Here is a 15846-nt window from a genome sequence, read left to right on the forward strand (position 1 = left end):
CTGCATTAATGGACCTCAACAACATGATGCTGCCACCCCTGTGCTTCACGGTTGGGATGGTGTTCTTCGGGCTTGCAAGCCTCCCCCTTTCTCCTCCAAACATAACAATGGTCATTATGGCCAAACAGTTCTATTTTTGTTTCATCAGACCAGAGGACATTTCTCCAAAAAGTACGATATTTGTCCCCATGTGCAGTTGCAAACCATAGTCTGTCTTTTTTTATGGCGGATTTGGAGCAGTGGCTTCTTTCTTGCTGAGCAGCCTTTGAGGTTATGTTGATATAGGACTTGTTTTTACTGTGGAAATAGATACTTTTGTACCTGTTTCCTCCAGTATCTTCACAAGGTCCTTTGCTGCTGTTCTGGGATTGATTTGCACATTTCACACCAGTCTTTTCATCTCTAGGAGACAGAATGTGTCTCCTTCCTGAGCGGTATGACGGCTGCATGGTCACATGGTGTAAATACTTGTGTACTATTGTTTGTACAGATGAACGAGGCACCTTCAGGCATTTGGAAATGGCTCCCAAGGATGTACCAGACTTGTGGAGGTCTACCTTTTTTTTCTGAGGTCTTGGTTGATTTCTTTAGATTTTCCCATGATGTCAAGCAAAGAGGCATTGAGTTTGAAGGTAGGCCTTGAAATACATCCACAGGTACACCTCCAATTTACTCAAATAGCCCATCCGAAGCTTCTAAAGCCATGCCATTATTTTCTGGAATTGTCCATGCTGTTTAAAGGCAGTCAACTTAGTGTATGTAAAACTTCTGACCCACTGGAATTGTGATACAGTGAAATAATATGTCTGTAAACAATTGTTGGAAAAATTACTTGTGTCATGCACTAAGTAGATGTCCTAACCGACTTGCCAAAACTATAGTTTGTGAACAAGAAATTTGTGGAGTGGTTGAAAAACGAGATTGAATGACTCCAACCTAAGTGTATGCATGCAGTTGAAGTCGGAAGTTTACAATGACTTGTTCAATGACAAATCTTGGTCTATTTATTGACCTGACAGCCCTTTTCATTATTTTGTTTACAACACATTTTCATTATGCAATTGTCAAAAAATAAAATAATATGGACCATGTACCAGTCTTAAGGGGCATGAAATCAGCATGGCAGGTTGATGGGCTCAGTGTACATTTATTTACAGGTTAAAGCGCCATATTATACCAAATATACAAGTAGATTTATCAAATGTACACAGCCCAAAAGAAATAGGACAGGTTATTGTCTATCTGAACAGACACTGGTAGAGGGCAAGACTGCACAGCCTCCCCTAGATAAACCAAATAGAATCTTTCTAACAGCAGCTTCGAGGTACATACATTCATGCATTCGGAAAGTATTCAGACCACATCTCTTTTTCCACATTTTCTTACGTTACAGCCTTATTCTAAAATGGATTAAATAGTTTTTCCCCCTCAATCTACACACTACCCCATAATGATAAAGCAAAAACAGGTTTTTAGTTTTAATTTTTTTAATGAACTGCTATCACATTTCCGTACGCATTCAGACCCTTTACTCAGTACTTTGGTGTAGCTCCTTTGGGAGTGATTACAGCCTTGAGTCTTCTTGGAAATGACTCTACAAGCTTGGCACACTTGCAATTGGGGAGTTTCTCCCATTCTTCTTTGCAGATCTTCTCAAGCTCTGTCCGGTTGGATGGGGAGCATTGCTGCACAGCCATTTTCAGGTCTTTCCAGAGATGTTCGATCGGGCTGGGCCATTCAAGGACATTCAGAGACTTGCTCCCGAAGCCACCCCTGTGTTGTCTTGGCTGTGTGCTTCGGGTCGTTGTCCTGTTGGAAGGTGAACCTTCGTTTAGTCTATCATCAAGGATATCTGTGTACTTTGCTCTGTTCATCTTTCCCTCGATCCTGACCAGTCTCCCAGTCCCTGCCACTGAAAAACATCCCCACAGCATGATGCTGCCACCACCATGCTTCACCGTAGGAATGGTTCCAGGTTTCCTCCAGATGTGACGCTTGGCATTCAGGCCAAAGAGTTCAATCTTGGTTTCATCAGACCAGAATCTTGTTTTTCATGGTCTGAGAGTCCTTTAGAGTCCATGTGCCTTTACCTAGGAGTGGCTTCTGTCTGGCCACTCTACCATAAAGGTCTGATTTGGTGGAGTGCTGCATAGTTGGTTGTCCTTCTGGAAGGTTCTCTCATCTCTAAAGAGGAACTCTGGAGCTCTGTCAGGGTGACCATCGGGTTCTTGGTCACCTCCCTGACCAAGGCCCTTCTCCCCCACGATTGCCCAGCCAGCTCTTGGAAGACTCTTGGTGATTCCAAACTTCTTCCATTTAAGAATGATGGAGGCCACTGTGTTCTTGGGGACCTTCAATCCTGCATAATTTCTTTGCTACCCTTCTCCAGATCTGTGCCTCAACAAAATCCTGTCTCTGAGCTCAATGTACAATTCTTTCAACCTCATGGCTTGGTTTTTGTTCTGACATGCACTGTCAACTGTGGGACCTTTATATAGACCGGTGTGGGCCTTTCCAAATCATGTCCAATCAATTGAATTTACCACAGGTGGACTCCAATCAAGTTGTAGAAATATCTAAAGAATGATCAATGGAACAGGATGCACCTGAGCTCAATTTCCAGTCTCATAGCAAAGGGTCTGAATACTGTTTAAAATAAATAAATTTGCAAACATTTCTAAAAATCTGTTTTTCACTTTGTCATTATGGGCTATTGTGTGTAGATTGAATAAGGCTGTAATGTAACAGAATGTGGAAAAAATCAAGGGGTCTGAATACTTTCTGAATGCACTGTTTATGCACTTCCCAGCAAACATGACCCCATTCGGTGGCCAACGGCTAGCCCACACCAAGCCCACCCGACACAGACTAGTTCACAACAAGCCCAACTCCGGTTATCCCGCACCAAGCCCGCCACGGGCCGGCCTGCACCAAGTCCAGCATGGGCTAAAGGCATCCGCATGCTTCCCAAGCGATACAGTTCGGTAGAGTTTGTGCATATATTATTTTGTGACTTTTTGGACTTCGGTGAGGTTTCATTTCGGCTGTTTGGGCACACAAATGTTTTTCTAGAGGCAAGCTGAAGCTCTGAGCCGACGTCTACGCCCTTTCGTCTGCGATTGGTCAACAGTGGGGATTCTTCAATAAAGTCTTTGTTGTCATTCAACGAGAGACTACTCGTTTTCATGCTCATTTTTTCATTGAAAAATACTGCACCAAACATCTTGGATGTAAAATTGCATGACTAAGATCTCTGACTTGTTGGGTGTCTGAAAATGGACAAACAGTACTATTGTCGCTTTTTTTCTTGTTTTTCAAGCGAATGTCTTTTTAAGGGAGTATGCAAGCACACTGGTTCGGCTAGCCGAGTTCGGCTAGGTGCCAGCCGAACTGAAGCATGCTGACGTCTTAGCCCACACCAAGCCCAGCTAGAGGCGGGGGCTCATTATAATATTTGGGGATAGGGTTTGCGCACAGTTATTTTTGGGCAACTGTTACTGAGGGTTGTTTAAGTATTATGTTGTGTGATAGCCTAAAATTTGGTATCTTGTACACTGCAAATGATAGTCTTTAAAAATACTTAAATAAGTGCATGTGACACATCTGAAACCTACCAGTTTCTCACTTAAAAATATATGTAAGATAGTAACAACTTGGTTGTCTTTCTGATGCAATATATCATGTTCCCTAAACACCTATAAGGCTTTATGCATTTAATTAAATCGTAATAAATACATTCTAATTAAAGAGCAAGGTGCACCTCCAGATTGGTGCAGCGTTCTAAGGCACTGCATCACAGAGTTGTGGTGTCACTACAGCCTGGGGTTAGATCCCAGGCGGTGTCACAACCGGCTGTGACCGGGAGTCCCATAGGGTGGCGCACAATGTAGAAAATAGTAAAAATAAAGAAAAACCCTTGAATGAGTAGGTGTGTCCAAACTTTGTGTGTGGGGCTCTGCCAAAACGGGTGGGTCTCTGCCAAAACTTAAGAATGGGAAGCATGGAAATGGCGCGCACAGAACATATCTACCTCTTTTTTAGACTTGCTTTGAAAGAGAATTACAGATCTATAACTCACATTTCTATGTGAATTTGGTTGGGTTGACCAAAAAGTGACAAACAGCAGCTTTAACAAAAAATACAAAATGCAAGCTTCATAAGTAAATAATCAATTTCAAGCAATTTTCGCCTACCATGCTAGTAGGCTTAACTGTAGCTTGATGCCACATTGCTGGTGAGCTTGCAAAGTAAACAGTTAATATTCTTGATCACCAAACCATTTTTGGAGCTGCATATTTATTTATGGCAATCCTCTCTCCCTACAAATTGACGTTTGACTGCCCCCGATCCAATAGCTGTACAGCTATCTGTTCACTAGCTCACCGGACCTGTGCTGACCTGTGCTAAGTTTGCTGGTCCAATCAGAGGACCAAGTGTGCATTTCAATAGCCAATCTGTTGCACATTTTGTTGCTTTTGGAATCCATGGAGACTGCCACAAAATTAGTGACAAAATGTTACAAAACCTGGCCAGATCATTTCAAGTCATCAGTCTCAAGCCAAGGTCCCAGGTCTTGAGCCTCCAAGTCAAGTCTAGTTATTTTATATCAAGTTGAGTCTCAAGTCATCAAATTTGTGACTCAAGTCCGACTCAAGTCCAAGTCATGACACTAGAGTCCTCAACTCTGACTAGTACAAACCTAGCTCTTACCAAGCTGGTTAGTAGGAATCATTACACATTGAAGATCAGAGAAAAAAACATTTGAAACTTACTGTCAATGACTGGATTTAAGGTGGGGTGGTTCTGTTCGCTCCTTTCGCTGGGATGTGGCTGAAAAGGTCACCGGTAACTGAGTGGGTGGCCAAGCACTGGAAAACATCTCCACTTCGCTGACCCTCAACACTGGGGCCCCACAAGGGTGTGTGCTCAGCCCCCTCCTGTACTCCTTGTTCACCTATGACTGCGTGGCCATGCACACCTCCAACTCAATCGTCAAGTTTACAGATGACACAACAGTAGTGGGCTTGATTAACAACAATGACGAGACAGCCTATAGGGAGGAGGTGAGAGCACTCGGAGCGTGGTGACAGGAAAACAACCTCTCAGGAGCCTGAATAAATTTGGCTTGTCACCTAAAACCCTGACAAAATTTTACAAATGACACAATTGAGAGCATCCTGTCGGGCTGTATCACAGCTTGAAGGTGCGGTGGGATTCGAAATGGTCGATAATCTGTTTGTTGACTTGGCTTTCAAAGACTTTAGAAAGGCAGGGTAGGGTAGAAATGGGTCTGTAGCAGTTTGGGTCAAGAGTGTCCCCCCCCCCTTTGAAGAGGGATGACCGCAGCTGCTTTCCAATCTTTGGGAATCTCAGACGATACGAAAGAGGTTGAACAGGCTAGTAATAGGGGTTGCAACAATTTCGGCAGATCATTTTTAGAAAGAAAGGATCCAGATTGTCTAGCCCGGCTGATTTGTAGGGGTCCATATTTTGCAGCTCTTTCAGAACATCAGCTGACTGGATTTGGGAGAAGGAGAAATGGGGAAGGCTTGGGTGAGTTGCTGTGGGGGGTGCAGTGCTGTTGACCGGGGTAGGGGTAGCCGTAGAAAAATTATTATAGTGGACTTATCGGTGGTGACAGTTTCCTATCCTCAGTGCAGTGAGCAGCTGGGAGGAGGTGCTCTTATTCTCCATGGACTTTACAGTGTCCCAGAACTTTTTTGAGTTTGTGTTGCAGGAAGCAAATTTCTGCTTGAAAAAGCTAGCCTTGGCTTTTCTAACTGCCTGTATATATTGGTTTCTAACTTCCCTGAAAAGTTGCATATCACGGGGCTGTTCGATGCTAATGCAGAACGCCACAGGATGTTTTTGTGTTGTTTAAGGGCAGTCAGGTCTGGAGAGAACCAAGGGCTATATCTGTTCCTGTTTCAAAATTTATTGAATGAGGCATGCTTATTTAAGAAGGTGAGGAATGCATTTCTTTAAATAATCAGGCATCCTCTACTGATGGGCAATGAGGCAGTGATCGCAGAGGTCTTGGTTGAAAACAACAGGTGTATTTAGAGGGCAAGTTGGTTAGGATGATATCTATGAGGGTGCCAGTGTTTAGGGCTTTGGGGTGGTACCTGGTAGGTTCATTGATAATTTGTGTGAGATTGAGGGCATCAAGCTTAGATTGAAGGATGGCTGGGGTTTTAAGCATGTCCCAGTTTAGGTCACCTAGCAGCACGAGCTCTAAAGCTAGATTAGGGCAATCAGTTCACATATGGTGTCCAGAGCACAGCTGGGGGCTGAGGGCGGTCTATAGCAGACGGCAACGGTGAGAGACTTGTTTTTAGAGGTGGATTTTTAAAAGTAGAAGTTCAAATTGTTTGGGTACAGACCTGGACAGTAGGACAGAACTTTGCATGCTATCTCTGCAGTAGATTGCAACACCGCCTCCTTTGGCCGTTCTATCTTGTCTGAAAATGTTGTAGTTAGGGATGGAGATTTTAGTTTTTGGTGGTCTTCCTAAGCCAGGATTCAGACACGGCTAGGACATCCGGGTTGGCAGAGTGTGCTAAAGCAGTGAATAAAACAAACTTAGGGAGGAGGCTTCTGATGTTAACATACAGGAAACGAAGGCTATTACGGTGACAGAAGTCATCAAAAGAGAGCGCCTGGGGAATAGTAGTTGAGCTAGGCACTGCAGGGCCTGGATTCACCTCTACATCACCAGAGGAGGAGTAGGATAAGGGTACGGCTAAAAGCTCTGAGAATTGGTCGTCTAGGACGCCCGGAGGAGAGAGTAATAGGAGCAGGTTTCTGGGGGCTATAAAATAGCTTCAAGGTATAATGTACAGACAAAGGTATTAGTAGGATGTGAATACAGTGGAGGTAAACCTAGGCATTGAGTGATGATGAGAGAGATATTGTCTCTAGAAACATAATTGAAACCAGGAGATGTCATTGCATGTGTGGGTGGTGGAACTGAAAGGTTGGATAAGGTATAATGAGCAGGACTAGAGGCTCTACAGTGAAATAAGCCAATAAACACTAACCAGAACAGCAATTTACAAGGCATATTGACATTAAGGAGAGGCATGCTTAGCCGAGTGATCGTAAGGGTCCAGTGAGTAGTGAGGTCGTTTGGGGTCACGGCGATTCAGACAGCTAACCGGGCCATGGGTAGCAAGCTGGCAGAAGATGGTCTGTTTTTAGCCACCTTGTGTGTTTCCGTCAGTAGATTAGTGGGGTTCCGTGTGGTAGAGGGGACCAATCCAATTGGCGAAATAGTTACAGTGGCCCAAGAGAATTGTCTGATAGACCTATTCAGATAGCAGCCGATAAGACAGCTAACGATTAGCGGGCCGCAGATGGGCGTTCAGGTTACGTCGCGACGGAGGGGCCAGTTGGATAACTCCCTCGGGCAGATAACGTAGGTAGTCCAGTCGTGAAGGCCAGGTGGGGCTCCGCATCGACAGTAAAACTGGTCCGGATAGGTGATTGTAGCCCAGGAGTGACTGATGGAACTATTCAGCTGGCTAGCTCCGGAATAGTTGATGTTTGCTCCGGGACCGACGTTAGCCAATAGTCACTCGGATAGCAGCTAGCTAGCTGCAAGATCCAGGTGTAAATGTCCAGAGCTTGCGGTAGAAATGAGGGGATATGGAGAGAAAATAGGTCCTGTATGCTCTAGTCTGAGTCTCGTTATACCATCTATTGTACCTGCTTATGCCACTTGGCCATCACTCATCCATATACTTACATGTACATATTCTCATTCACCCCTTTAGATTTGTGTATTAGGTGGTTGTTGGGAATTGTTAGATTACTTGTTAGATATTACTGCACTGTCGGATTTAGAAGCACAAGCATTTCGCTACACTCGCATTAACATCTACTAACCATGTGTATATGGCAAATAAAATTTGATTAGATGTTTAACCTACAATTTCTATCGACTCCACAGATTGCGAGTTGAAGATAAATACCTTTACTAAGAGTATTAGTAATTGACTGACCCGGTCTCTCCAAATCTCCCAAGAGTACTATTTCTATGGTCAATTTTAGAACAATATTATGCATTTTAGCCATTCCTGAGATGAGAAACAGGCTACCAGAGGGCAGAGCTTCAATGATTGTATGCCCCAAATATTCAACTTTTTGTTGGTGGCAAGAATACTATATAATAATTTTAGCTGGAAAGCACGAAGTCTTGAATCTTGCGTGGTTTTATATATCAACTCATACACCCTGTACCATGGAATCGGTACCTCAAAAATCTCTTCCCAGCTATTTTGTCATCTGTGTGGCACAGCCGTCAACATCCTGTAATTAACAGGCTGCTCTCGCGTCAACAAAGCTTTGGTTTTTCTATAGTATGTCAAGTTGGCTAGTTAGCTGATAAGCAGCTCATTCTACTCAGCACCTACTGGACCGCTGCATCAGAGAGTCAGACAACTCTATTCTTTCAAACACACGGTTCTTTCTAAACAAGTCTGCTCTGGGCTTGATAGATACTGACCACGAATAGGAGATTTGATGTGTAATGTAATAAAGCAGTAAATATTCAACGTTGTCTGTGCACTTAGCTAGCTACCATCCCATAACATACATTGCACTTGAAGTGTGACTGGCTCATCTGTGGATGTACGGAGACAATTTCCTATTTTTCTTCCCTTTTTGTTGTCAGCCCTGTTGGTCCCCCAAGTGGGGATTCATGCTCTCCGATTGGGTTAAAGTCAAGTTGTTGGCCACAACAGCAGGTGCCGCTTTTGTTCTTGCAAGAGAAGGCCTCCCTCAGTGATAAATATCTATCGGCAGTGAGATTCTCAGTTTGTTTCATGCTTTAGATAACTGGTCAGTAGATCAGTCAGATTTCAACCCAAATAAGAATAATTTTTCATGCCGTCAAAAAAGATGCCATGAAAAATACGTCCTGACCAAATTTCAAACAGGAAAAAGACGTCTTTATCATGTCATATGCCCACTGGGTAGCCTATGCTATGGTGAGCTCTAGACCTAATGAAAAACAATACATTATAATGTTGATACTGCTAGGTATTACAAATGATTAGAACTAGCTACTACTGTAAAAATGTATAGACCTAAGTTATTTGTTTAGCTATTTATCGAATGCTATCTATTCTAATTTGGACTTTAACCGTACTGAAAAGTAGACTATCTATTACAAAATTATGTTTTGGAGAACACAGATGATACTAGGCCTACTGGTAATTATGCCATTTTAAAATGTTTTTCCAGGAAGAGGAGATGGACACCTCAGAAGATCTGCAAGATGACAACCTGATCGAGGGGGAACACTTCCACAGTTCTAATAATGAGCAGCAAGATGGACATTTGGCAGTTAGGAGGAATGTAATATTAGAACGAACAAAATTCAACCAAAGACAACAAGAAGCAGGAGAGACAGCTGATGATTTTATCTCTGCACTTCATTGTTTGTCAGAACATTGTGGTTATGGAGCTCTGCTCAGTGAGATGATAAGAGACAGACTAGTCGCAGGCTTACTTGACAGGAGACTTTCCAAGCAATTACAAATGGACCCAGAACTCACACTGGATAAAGCTGTCACACGCATTCGTCAAACTGAAATTGTGGAAAAGCAACAGGACCTGCAGGAGAATATCTTCAAAGCTGCCAGCAGCACGGAAAATGAAGACTGTGTGCTTTCATGTAGAAAACATCAATGCCCAGCCAATGTCCAGTGCCAATCAGAGAAGAAGAATCAAAACTCAGAAAGACCACAACCCCACCAAACAATGCAGAAGAATGCAGAAGATCCCCTAGATACTGATGACACTGATGTCTTCAGTACTGGAGGAGAAAAGCCTCACTACTGCACCTACTGCGGTAGGAGCTTTCAAAAAGTGAGGGATCTTATAAGACACCAGCGAACGCATACCGGAGAGAAGCCTCACCACTGCCCTGATTGCGACAGAAGTTTTGCTCGATTAGATAAGCTTAAATTACATCAGCGAACACATACTGGAGAGAAGCCTCACCACTGCCCTGATTGCGACAGAAGTTTTGCTCGATTAGATAAGCTAAAGATCCACCAAGAAATACATATAGGAGTAAAGCCTCACAACTGCCCTGATTGCAACAGAAGATTTGCTCGATTAGATAAGCTTAAGTCACACCAAAAAATACATGCAAAAGACAAACACATATTTCATTCCTCTGACTGTGCGAAAAGCTTTGTCTTATTGGAGAAGCTTGAAAAACACCAGCTGGATAATACCTTCAAAGCTACCAGCAGTGCATCCAATGTAGATTGTGTGCTCACACAGCAGAGAACATTCAGCAAAGTCAGAGAGAGTAAAAGTCAGCAGAGTAAAATACGAGCTCGAGCTCCAGGAAAGAGAACACCAACACATAGCAAAAAAATGCAGGAGAAGGAAGAGGAGCCCCTAGATACTGATGACTCTGATGAGTGGATCGAAGGTTTCAGTCCTGGAGGAGAGAAGCCTCACTACTGCTTTGACTGCGGTAAGAGCTTTAGAAAAGTGAGGGATCTTATAAGACACCAGCGAACACATACAGGAGAGAAGCCTCACCACTGCCCTGTTTGTGACAGAACTTTCGCTAGATTAGACAAACTTAAATTACACCAAGAAATACATACAGGAGTGAAGCCTCACCACTGCCCTGATTGTGAGAGAAGTTTTGCTCGATTAGATAATCTTAAATTACACCAAAAAATACATATAAAAGAGGAACATAATGTTACACTGAACCATCAAACTGAAATGAATGTAGACTGTGTGCACACACAGCAGGGAACAGCCAGCAGAGGCAGGCAGAAGAGTAAAATGCGAGCTAGTGCACCAGGGGAAAAAATGGGCCAGTCACATCCAGGCAAAGACTCCCCTTACGAAAGTTCAGTTCGAAAGAATCGACACTCAGAAAAACTGCGACTACCCCAAACATCGCAGGAGAATGAAGAGGATCCTGAAGATACTTCTGATAACTGGACAGAGAGTTTCAGTACTGTAGAGAAGCCATACATCTGCTCCGACTGCGGTAAGAGCTTCAGACTAGAGAATCGTCTTATAAGACATCAGCGAACACATACAGGAGAGAAGCCTTACGACTGCCCTGACTGTGACAAAAGTTTTGCGCGATTAGATCATGTTAAGTCACACCAAAAAACACATATGAAGGAGGAACGTAATTTCCACTGCTCTGACTGTGTGAAAAGCTTTGTCCGATTGGAACAGCTTGAAAAACATCAGCTAACACACAAGAAAAGTTACCGCTGTTCAAAGTGTGATGAAAGGTTTTCAGACCTGGTTGACTGGAAAGCACACTTTTTAGTACACCGAGAGATCCTCCACTGTCCTGACTGTAACAAGCAGTTCTTGTACAAGGGACTTTATGAAAGACACAGGAGAACACATTTGAGAAAAAGAGAGAAATTTCTCTGCACAATATGTGGAAAGGAGATTCACAACTTTAAAATACACATGCGAGTACACACGGGAGAGAAACCATATCACTGCACTGAGTGTGGGAAGAGTTTTGCCTATACAAAATCGTACAAATCACATATACTAACACATACCTCTGGTGAAAGAGCAACCTATCCTTGTTTGGAATGTGGAAAGACTTTTACTCGCATAGATGGCATGGTGAGACACGTGAGGAGGGTTCATACTGGAGAGAGAAATCATCAGTGCGGAGACTGTGGAAAACGATTCTTTCGAAAAGAGTCACTGAAGAGACACAGTCTTGTTCACACTGGAGAGAAACCATACCAATGCTCTATCTGTGGGCAACGCTTCTCCCAAGATGGCGACAGAAAACGCCACGAGAAGAGGCACTACTCTGGTGTCTCAGAGTTCCTCGATCTATAATGCAGAAGTGGTGTTTGGTATTGCAGGAACCCACCCAATCAATGTAATTTCTAACCAGGTGGGCTGGAATTGCCACCACAGACTAGAAAATACACATAGACAGACTTTTGCTGATACACGAGTATTACTGTTTTCATGGAAGTATTTCTTTTTTTCAAAAGTCTTATTTTTAATGTGTTTTAATATTTTGTTTCAACAACTATCAGTAGTGGTCATTGTTAAATTATGGGCCTTCCCCATTGGATATTTTTAGTCAGCTATATTGTATTAAAGATGCACAATGCAGAAATCTCTCCACCATTTTCCTGGTTGCTGAAATTCAAATAGTTTGGCTAATTTCAATTTATGTGACCAAACAAGCAAGTATAGTGTACAATGGTACCATCTATACCGTTGTGAAATATATTTATCAGAACAAAAAATATTGTACTTTCAGCCGGTGTACAAAAGTGAAAGACAGAACAGGAAGCATAGAAATGGCGCACATAGAACATATCTACCGCTTCTTAGACTTGCTTTTGATAAGTGACAGATCTATAACACACATTTATATGTGAATTTGGTCAGGTTGTTTAAAAAGTTATATATTGCAGCTTTAATGTTGATATTTTGTTTATCAGCTACTTTGAAAAGATGCCAATGAAAGGTTCCCAACTACAATCTTCGGGTGAATACATTTGTCTGAAATTTGCTCTTAAGCTGCAGAGGTCAAACAAATTCTCCAGCTGGCTGCCACCTATGAGGGATCAGCGACCCGGAGTTAGGACAAGGCAGGGTGGGCATCTACAGGTCAGATACACCACTGAACTCTACAGACAAAGCCCAATACCTTGCCTGGCTAACCATTGACATCAATCCAGCCAACTTGACGTTTCTTCTCCACGATGAGTCTGGATTTGCCTTAGAATGTGAACACATTCTGACCTTTCTGATTGGTCCCAGAAATTGATAGGTTGGGCCAGCGCCGGCCTGCATGATGACGTTATCAACTTTTATACTTTGCGTGGTTAAGATTTGTTAGACTATCCAATCACTGATGAATTAGTTTGTACAATGCTTCTCATTTTGAAGTCACACAAATAACTTCTAGGATGGCAACGCCTTCAGAAAGTTCATACCCCTTGACTTATTCCACCATCTGTTGTTACAACCTGAATTCTAAATGGATTTTTTTTCTCATCCATCTACACACATTACCCCATAATGACAATGTGAAGATATGTTTTTTGAAATGTTATCAAATGAAGTATTCACACTCCTTTGCGATGACACTCCAAATTGAGTTCTTGTGCATCCGATTTCCTTGGATCATCCTTGAGGTGTCGCTGCAACCTAATTGGAATCCACCTGTGGCCAATTACATTTTTTGGACATGATTTAGAAAGAAACACACCTTTCTTAAGGTCCCACAGTTGACGGTGCTTGTCAGAGCAGAATCTATACAATAAAGTCCAAGGAACTGTCTGTAGATCTCCGAGAGAGAATTGTGATCAGGCATATATCTGGGAAAGGGTACTGTATGAAACTATTTCTAGAGTGTTGAAAGTTTAAGAGCACAGTGGTCTCCCTCATTTGGAAATGTAAAAAATGTGGAACTACCCAGACTGCCGAGAGCTGGCCATCCGACCAAACTGAGCAACCGGGCAAAAAGGACCTTGGTCAGGGAGGTGACCCAATGACCACTCTGACAGAACTACACAGTTCCTTGACTGAGATGGAAAAACCTGTCAGAAAGACAACGGTCTCTACAGACTTTACCAACCTGGGATTTACGGGAGTGGCCAGACAGAAGCAACTCCTGAGAAAAAGGCACATAACAGCACCCCTGGAGTTTGCAAAAAAAGCATGTGATCGACTGTGAGAATAAGTCAAAAGATGCTCTGGTCTGATGAGACAATTTTTACTCTTTGACCTCAAATGCAAAGCGCTATGTCTGGAGAAAACCAGGCACAACTCATCACCCATCTCTACCGTGAAGCATGAATGGCAGCATCATGCTGTGGGGATGCTATTCAGCTGCAGGGATTGGGTGTCTTGAAAGGATGGGGGAGCAATGAATGCAACCAAATACAAGCAAATCCTTGATGAGAAGCTGTGCAAATAACCTAAATAACGTAAGACTTGGGGCGAAGATTTATGTTCCAACAGGACAATGACCCCAAGCATACAGCCAAAGCAATGCTGGAATGGCTTCAGAACAAGACTGAAAGTCCTTGAGTGGCCCAGACTTGAATCCCATTGAAAATCTGTGGAAAGACTTTAAGATTGCTGTTTAATGCCATTCCCCATATAACTTGAGGTTGAGAAAATCACCAAATCCAGATGTGCCACGGTAATACATACATACCCAACACGACTCAAAGATGTAATCGCCGCCGAAGGTGCTTCTACAAAGTATTAACTCGGGGGTGTGAATTATAGTGTAATTTAGATATTTAATTTAATACATTTTCTAAAAACATCACTTTTGTCATTATGGTGTATTTTGTGTAGATGGGTGTGAAAATAAATAAATTGGAATTCAGGCTGAAACACAATGTGGTCAAGTGGTATCAATACTTTCTAAAGCCAATGTATGTAGTGATGAATAGAGCAGTGGAATTAGGTTCAGGGTGTCGCCAGGCAACCCAATACCATCATTAGTTAGGCTTTTAAATGTCACTAGATGGGGGACATGTTCGCATTAAAAAAATGTTTTGTGTGTTTCTGCTTTTAATCATGTTCATATTTGTATATTGTTGTTCCCGCTGTGTTATACAATATGCCTTGCAAACTATATAATTTTTAATAAAAGTGGGCATAGTTCAAATGTTGGAGAGACTCTCTTTGGCTGTGTTTACACAGGCAGCCCATTTCTGGGGTTCATTCAGTTATTTCAACGGTTTGTGCTGAATGACATGTTTTCCCAAAACGGTGCACACCGTTCAACAGCAATTCAGTACAGTACTGTTGGAGTTTAACCTCTGGGATCGGTGCCCCCCGCGCGGGACGGTTAAGCTAATGTGATTAGCATGAGGTTGTAAGTAACAAAAACAAATCCCAGGACATATCTGATATGGGCAGAAAGCTTAAATTCTTGTTAATCTAACTGCACTGTCCAATTTACAGTAGCTGTTAGTGAACGAATATCATGCTATTGTTTGAGGAGAGTGCACAATTATGAACTTAAATGTATGAATAAACCAATTAGGCACATTTGGGCAGTCTTGATACAACATTTTGAACAGTAATGCATTGGATCAGTCTAAAACATTGCATATACTCTACTGCCATCTAGTGGCCAAAATCTAAAATGCGCCTGGGCTGGAATAGTACATTATGGCCTTTCTCTTGCATTTCAAAGCTGATGTTACAAAACTTTTTCCCTGATGGTACAAAACTGTTTCCTTTCAAATGGTATCAAGAAAATGCATATCCTTGCTTCAGGTCCTGAGCTACAGGCAGTTAGATTTGGGTATGTCATTTTAGACAAATTGAAAAAAAATTGTGAGATCCTTAAGAGGTTTTAATTAAACCACATTATCAGTTATATTGACAAGATACTCAAGTGACCGCTCTAACAATGAAAATAAATGTCTTCAAAAATAGAAGGCTTCTGAGTCGTGCAACAGTCTAAGGCATTGCATCTCAGTGCCAGAGGCATCACTACAGACACCCTGGTTCGAATCCAGGCTCTATCACAACTGGCCGTGATTGGGAGTCCCTTAGGGTGGCGCACAATAGGCCCAGCGTCATCTGGGTTTAGCCTTTGTAGGCCGTCATTGTAAATAAGAATTTGTTCTTAACTGACTTGCCTAGTTATATAAAATAAAAGGCATTCGGGAGGAGGCAAAATCAGGTGGACCATTCTAGCCAATGAGAGGACAGATGAGCATGTGAACAGGCACAACCAATGTGTTTTTTCTAAAAGTTCCTGGGATGTCACATGTCCTACTTGTACCAGTACACTTGTAACAACTATGGACCTAAAGCATTACAACAATT

At 42.5% G+C, this 15846-nt stretch overlaps 1 protein-coding gene across 4 annotated transcripts in view; it reads left to right on the top strand.

The window, feature by feature from the left end:
- LOC124011217 (zinc finger protein 271-like) overlaps window positions 1–14675 on the top strand; it is a 22670-nt gene extending 7995 nt beyond the window's left edge. For 3 of the 4 annotated variants that reach the window (XM_046324353.1, XM_046324356.1, XM_046324354.1), the window contains one exon: window positions 9247–14675. In XM_046324353.1, the coding sequence (XP_046180309.1) occupies window positions 9247–11862 (2616 nt within the window). In that variant the 3' untranslated portion in view covers window positions 11863–14675. The remainder of the gene's footprint in view (window positions 1–9246) is intronic. The other variant, XM_046324355.1, reaches the window with a different exon arrangement.
- The last annotated feature ends 1171 nt before the right edge of the window (window positions 14676–15846 follow it).

Source organism: Oncorhynchus gorbuscha, linkage group LG23 (assembly GCF_021184085.1).
Source record: "Oncorhynchus gorbuscha isolate QuinsamMale2020 ecotype Even-year linkage group LG23, OgorEven_v1.0, whole genome shotgun sequence".
Classification (NCBI taxonomy): Eukaryota; Metazoa; Chordata; class Actinopteri; order Salmoniformes; family Salmonidae; genus Oncorhynchus; species Oncorhynchus gorbuscha.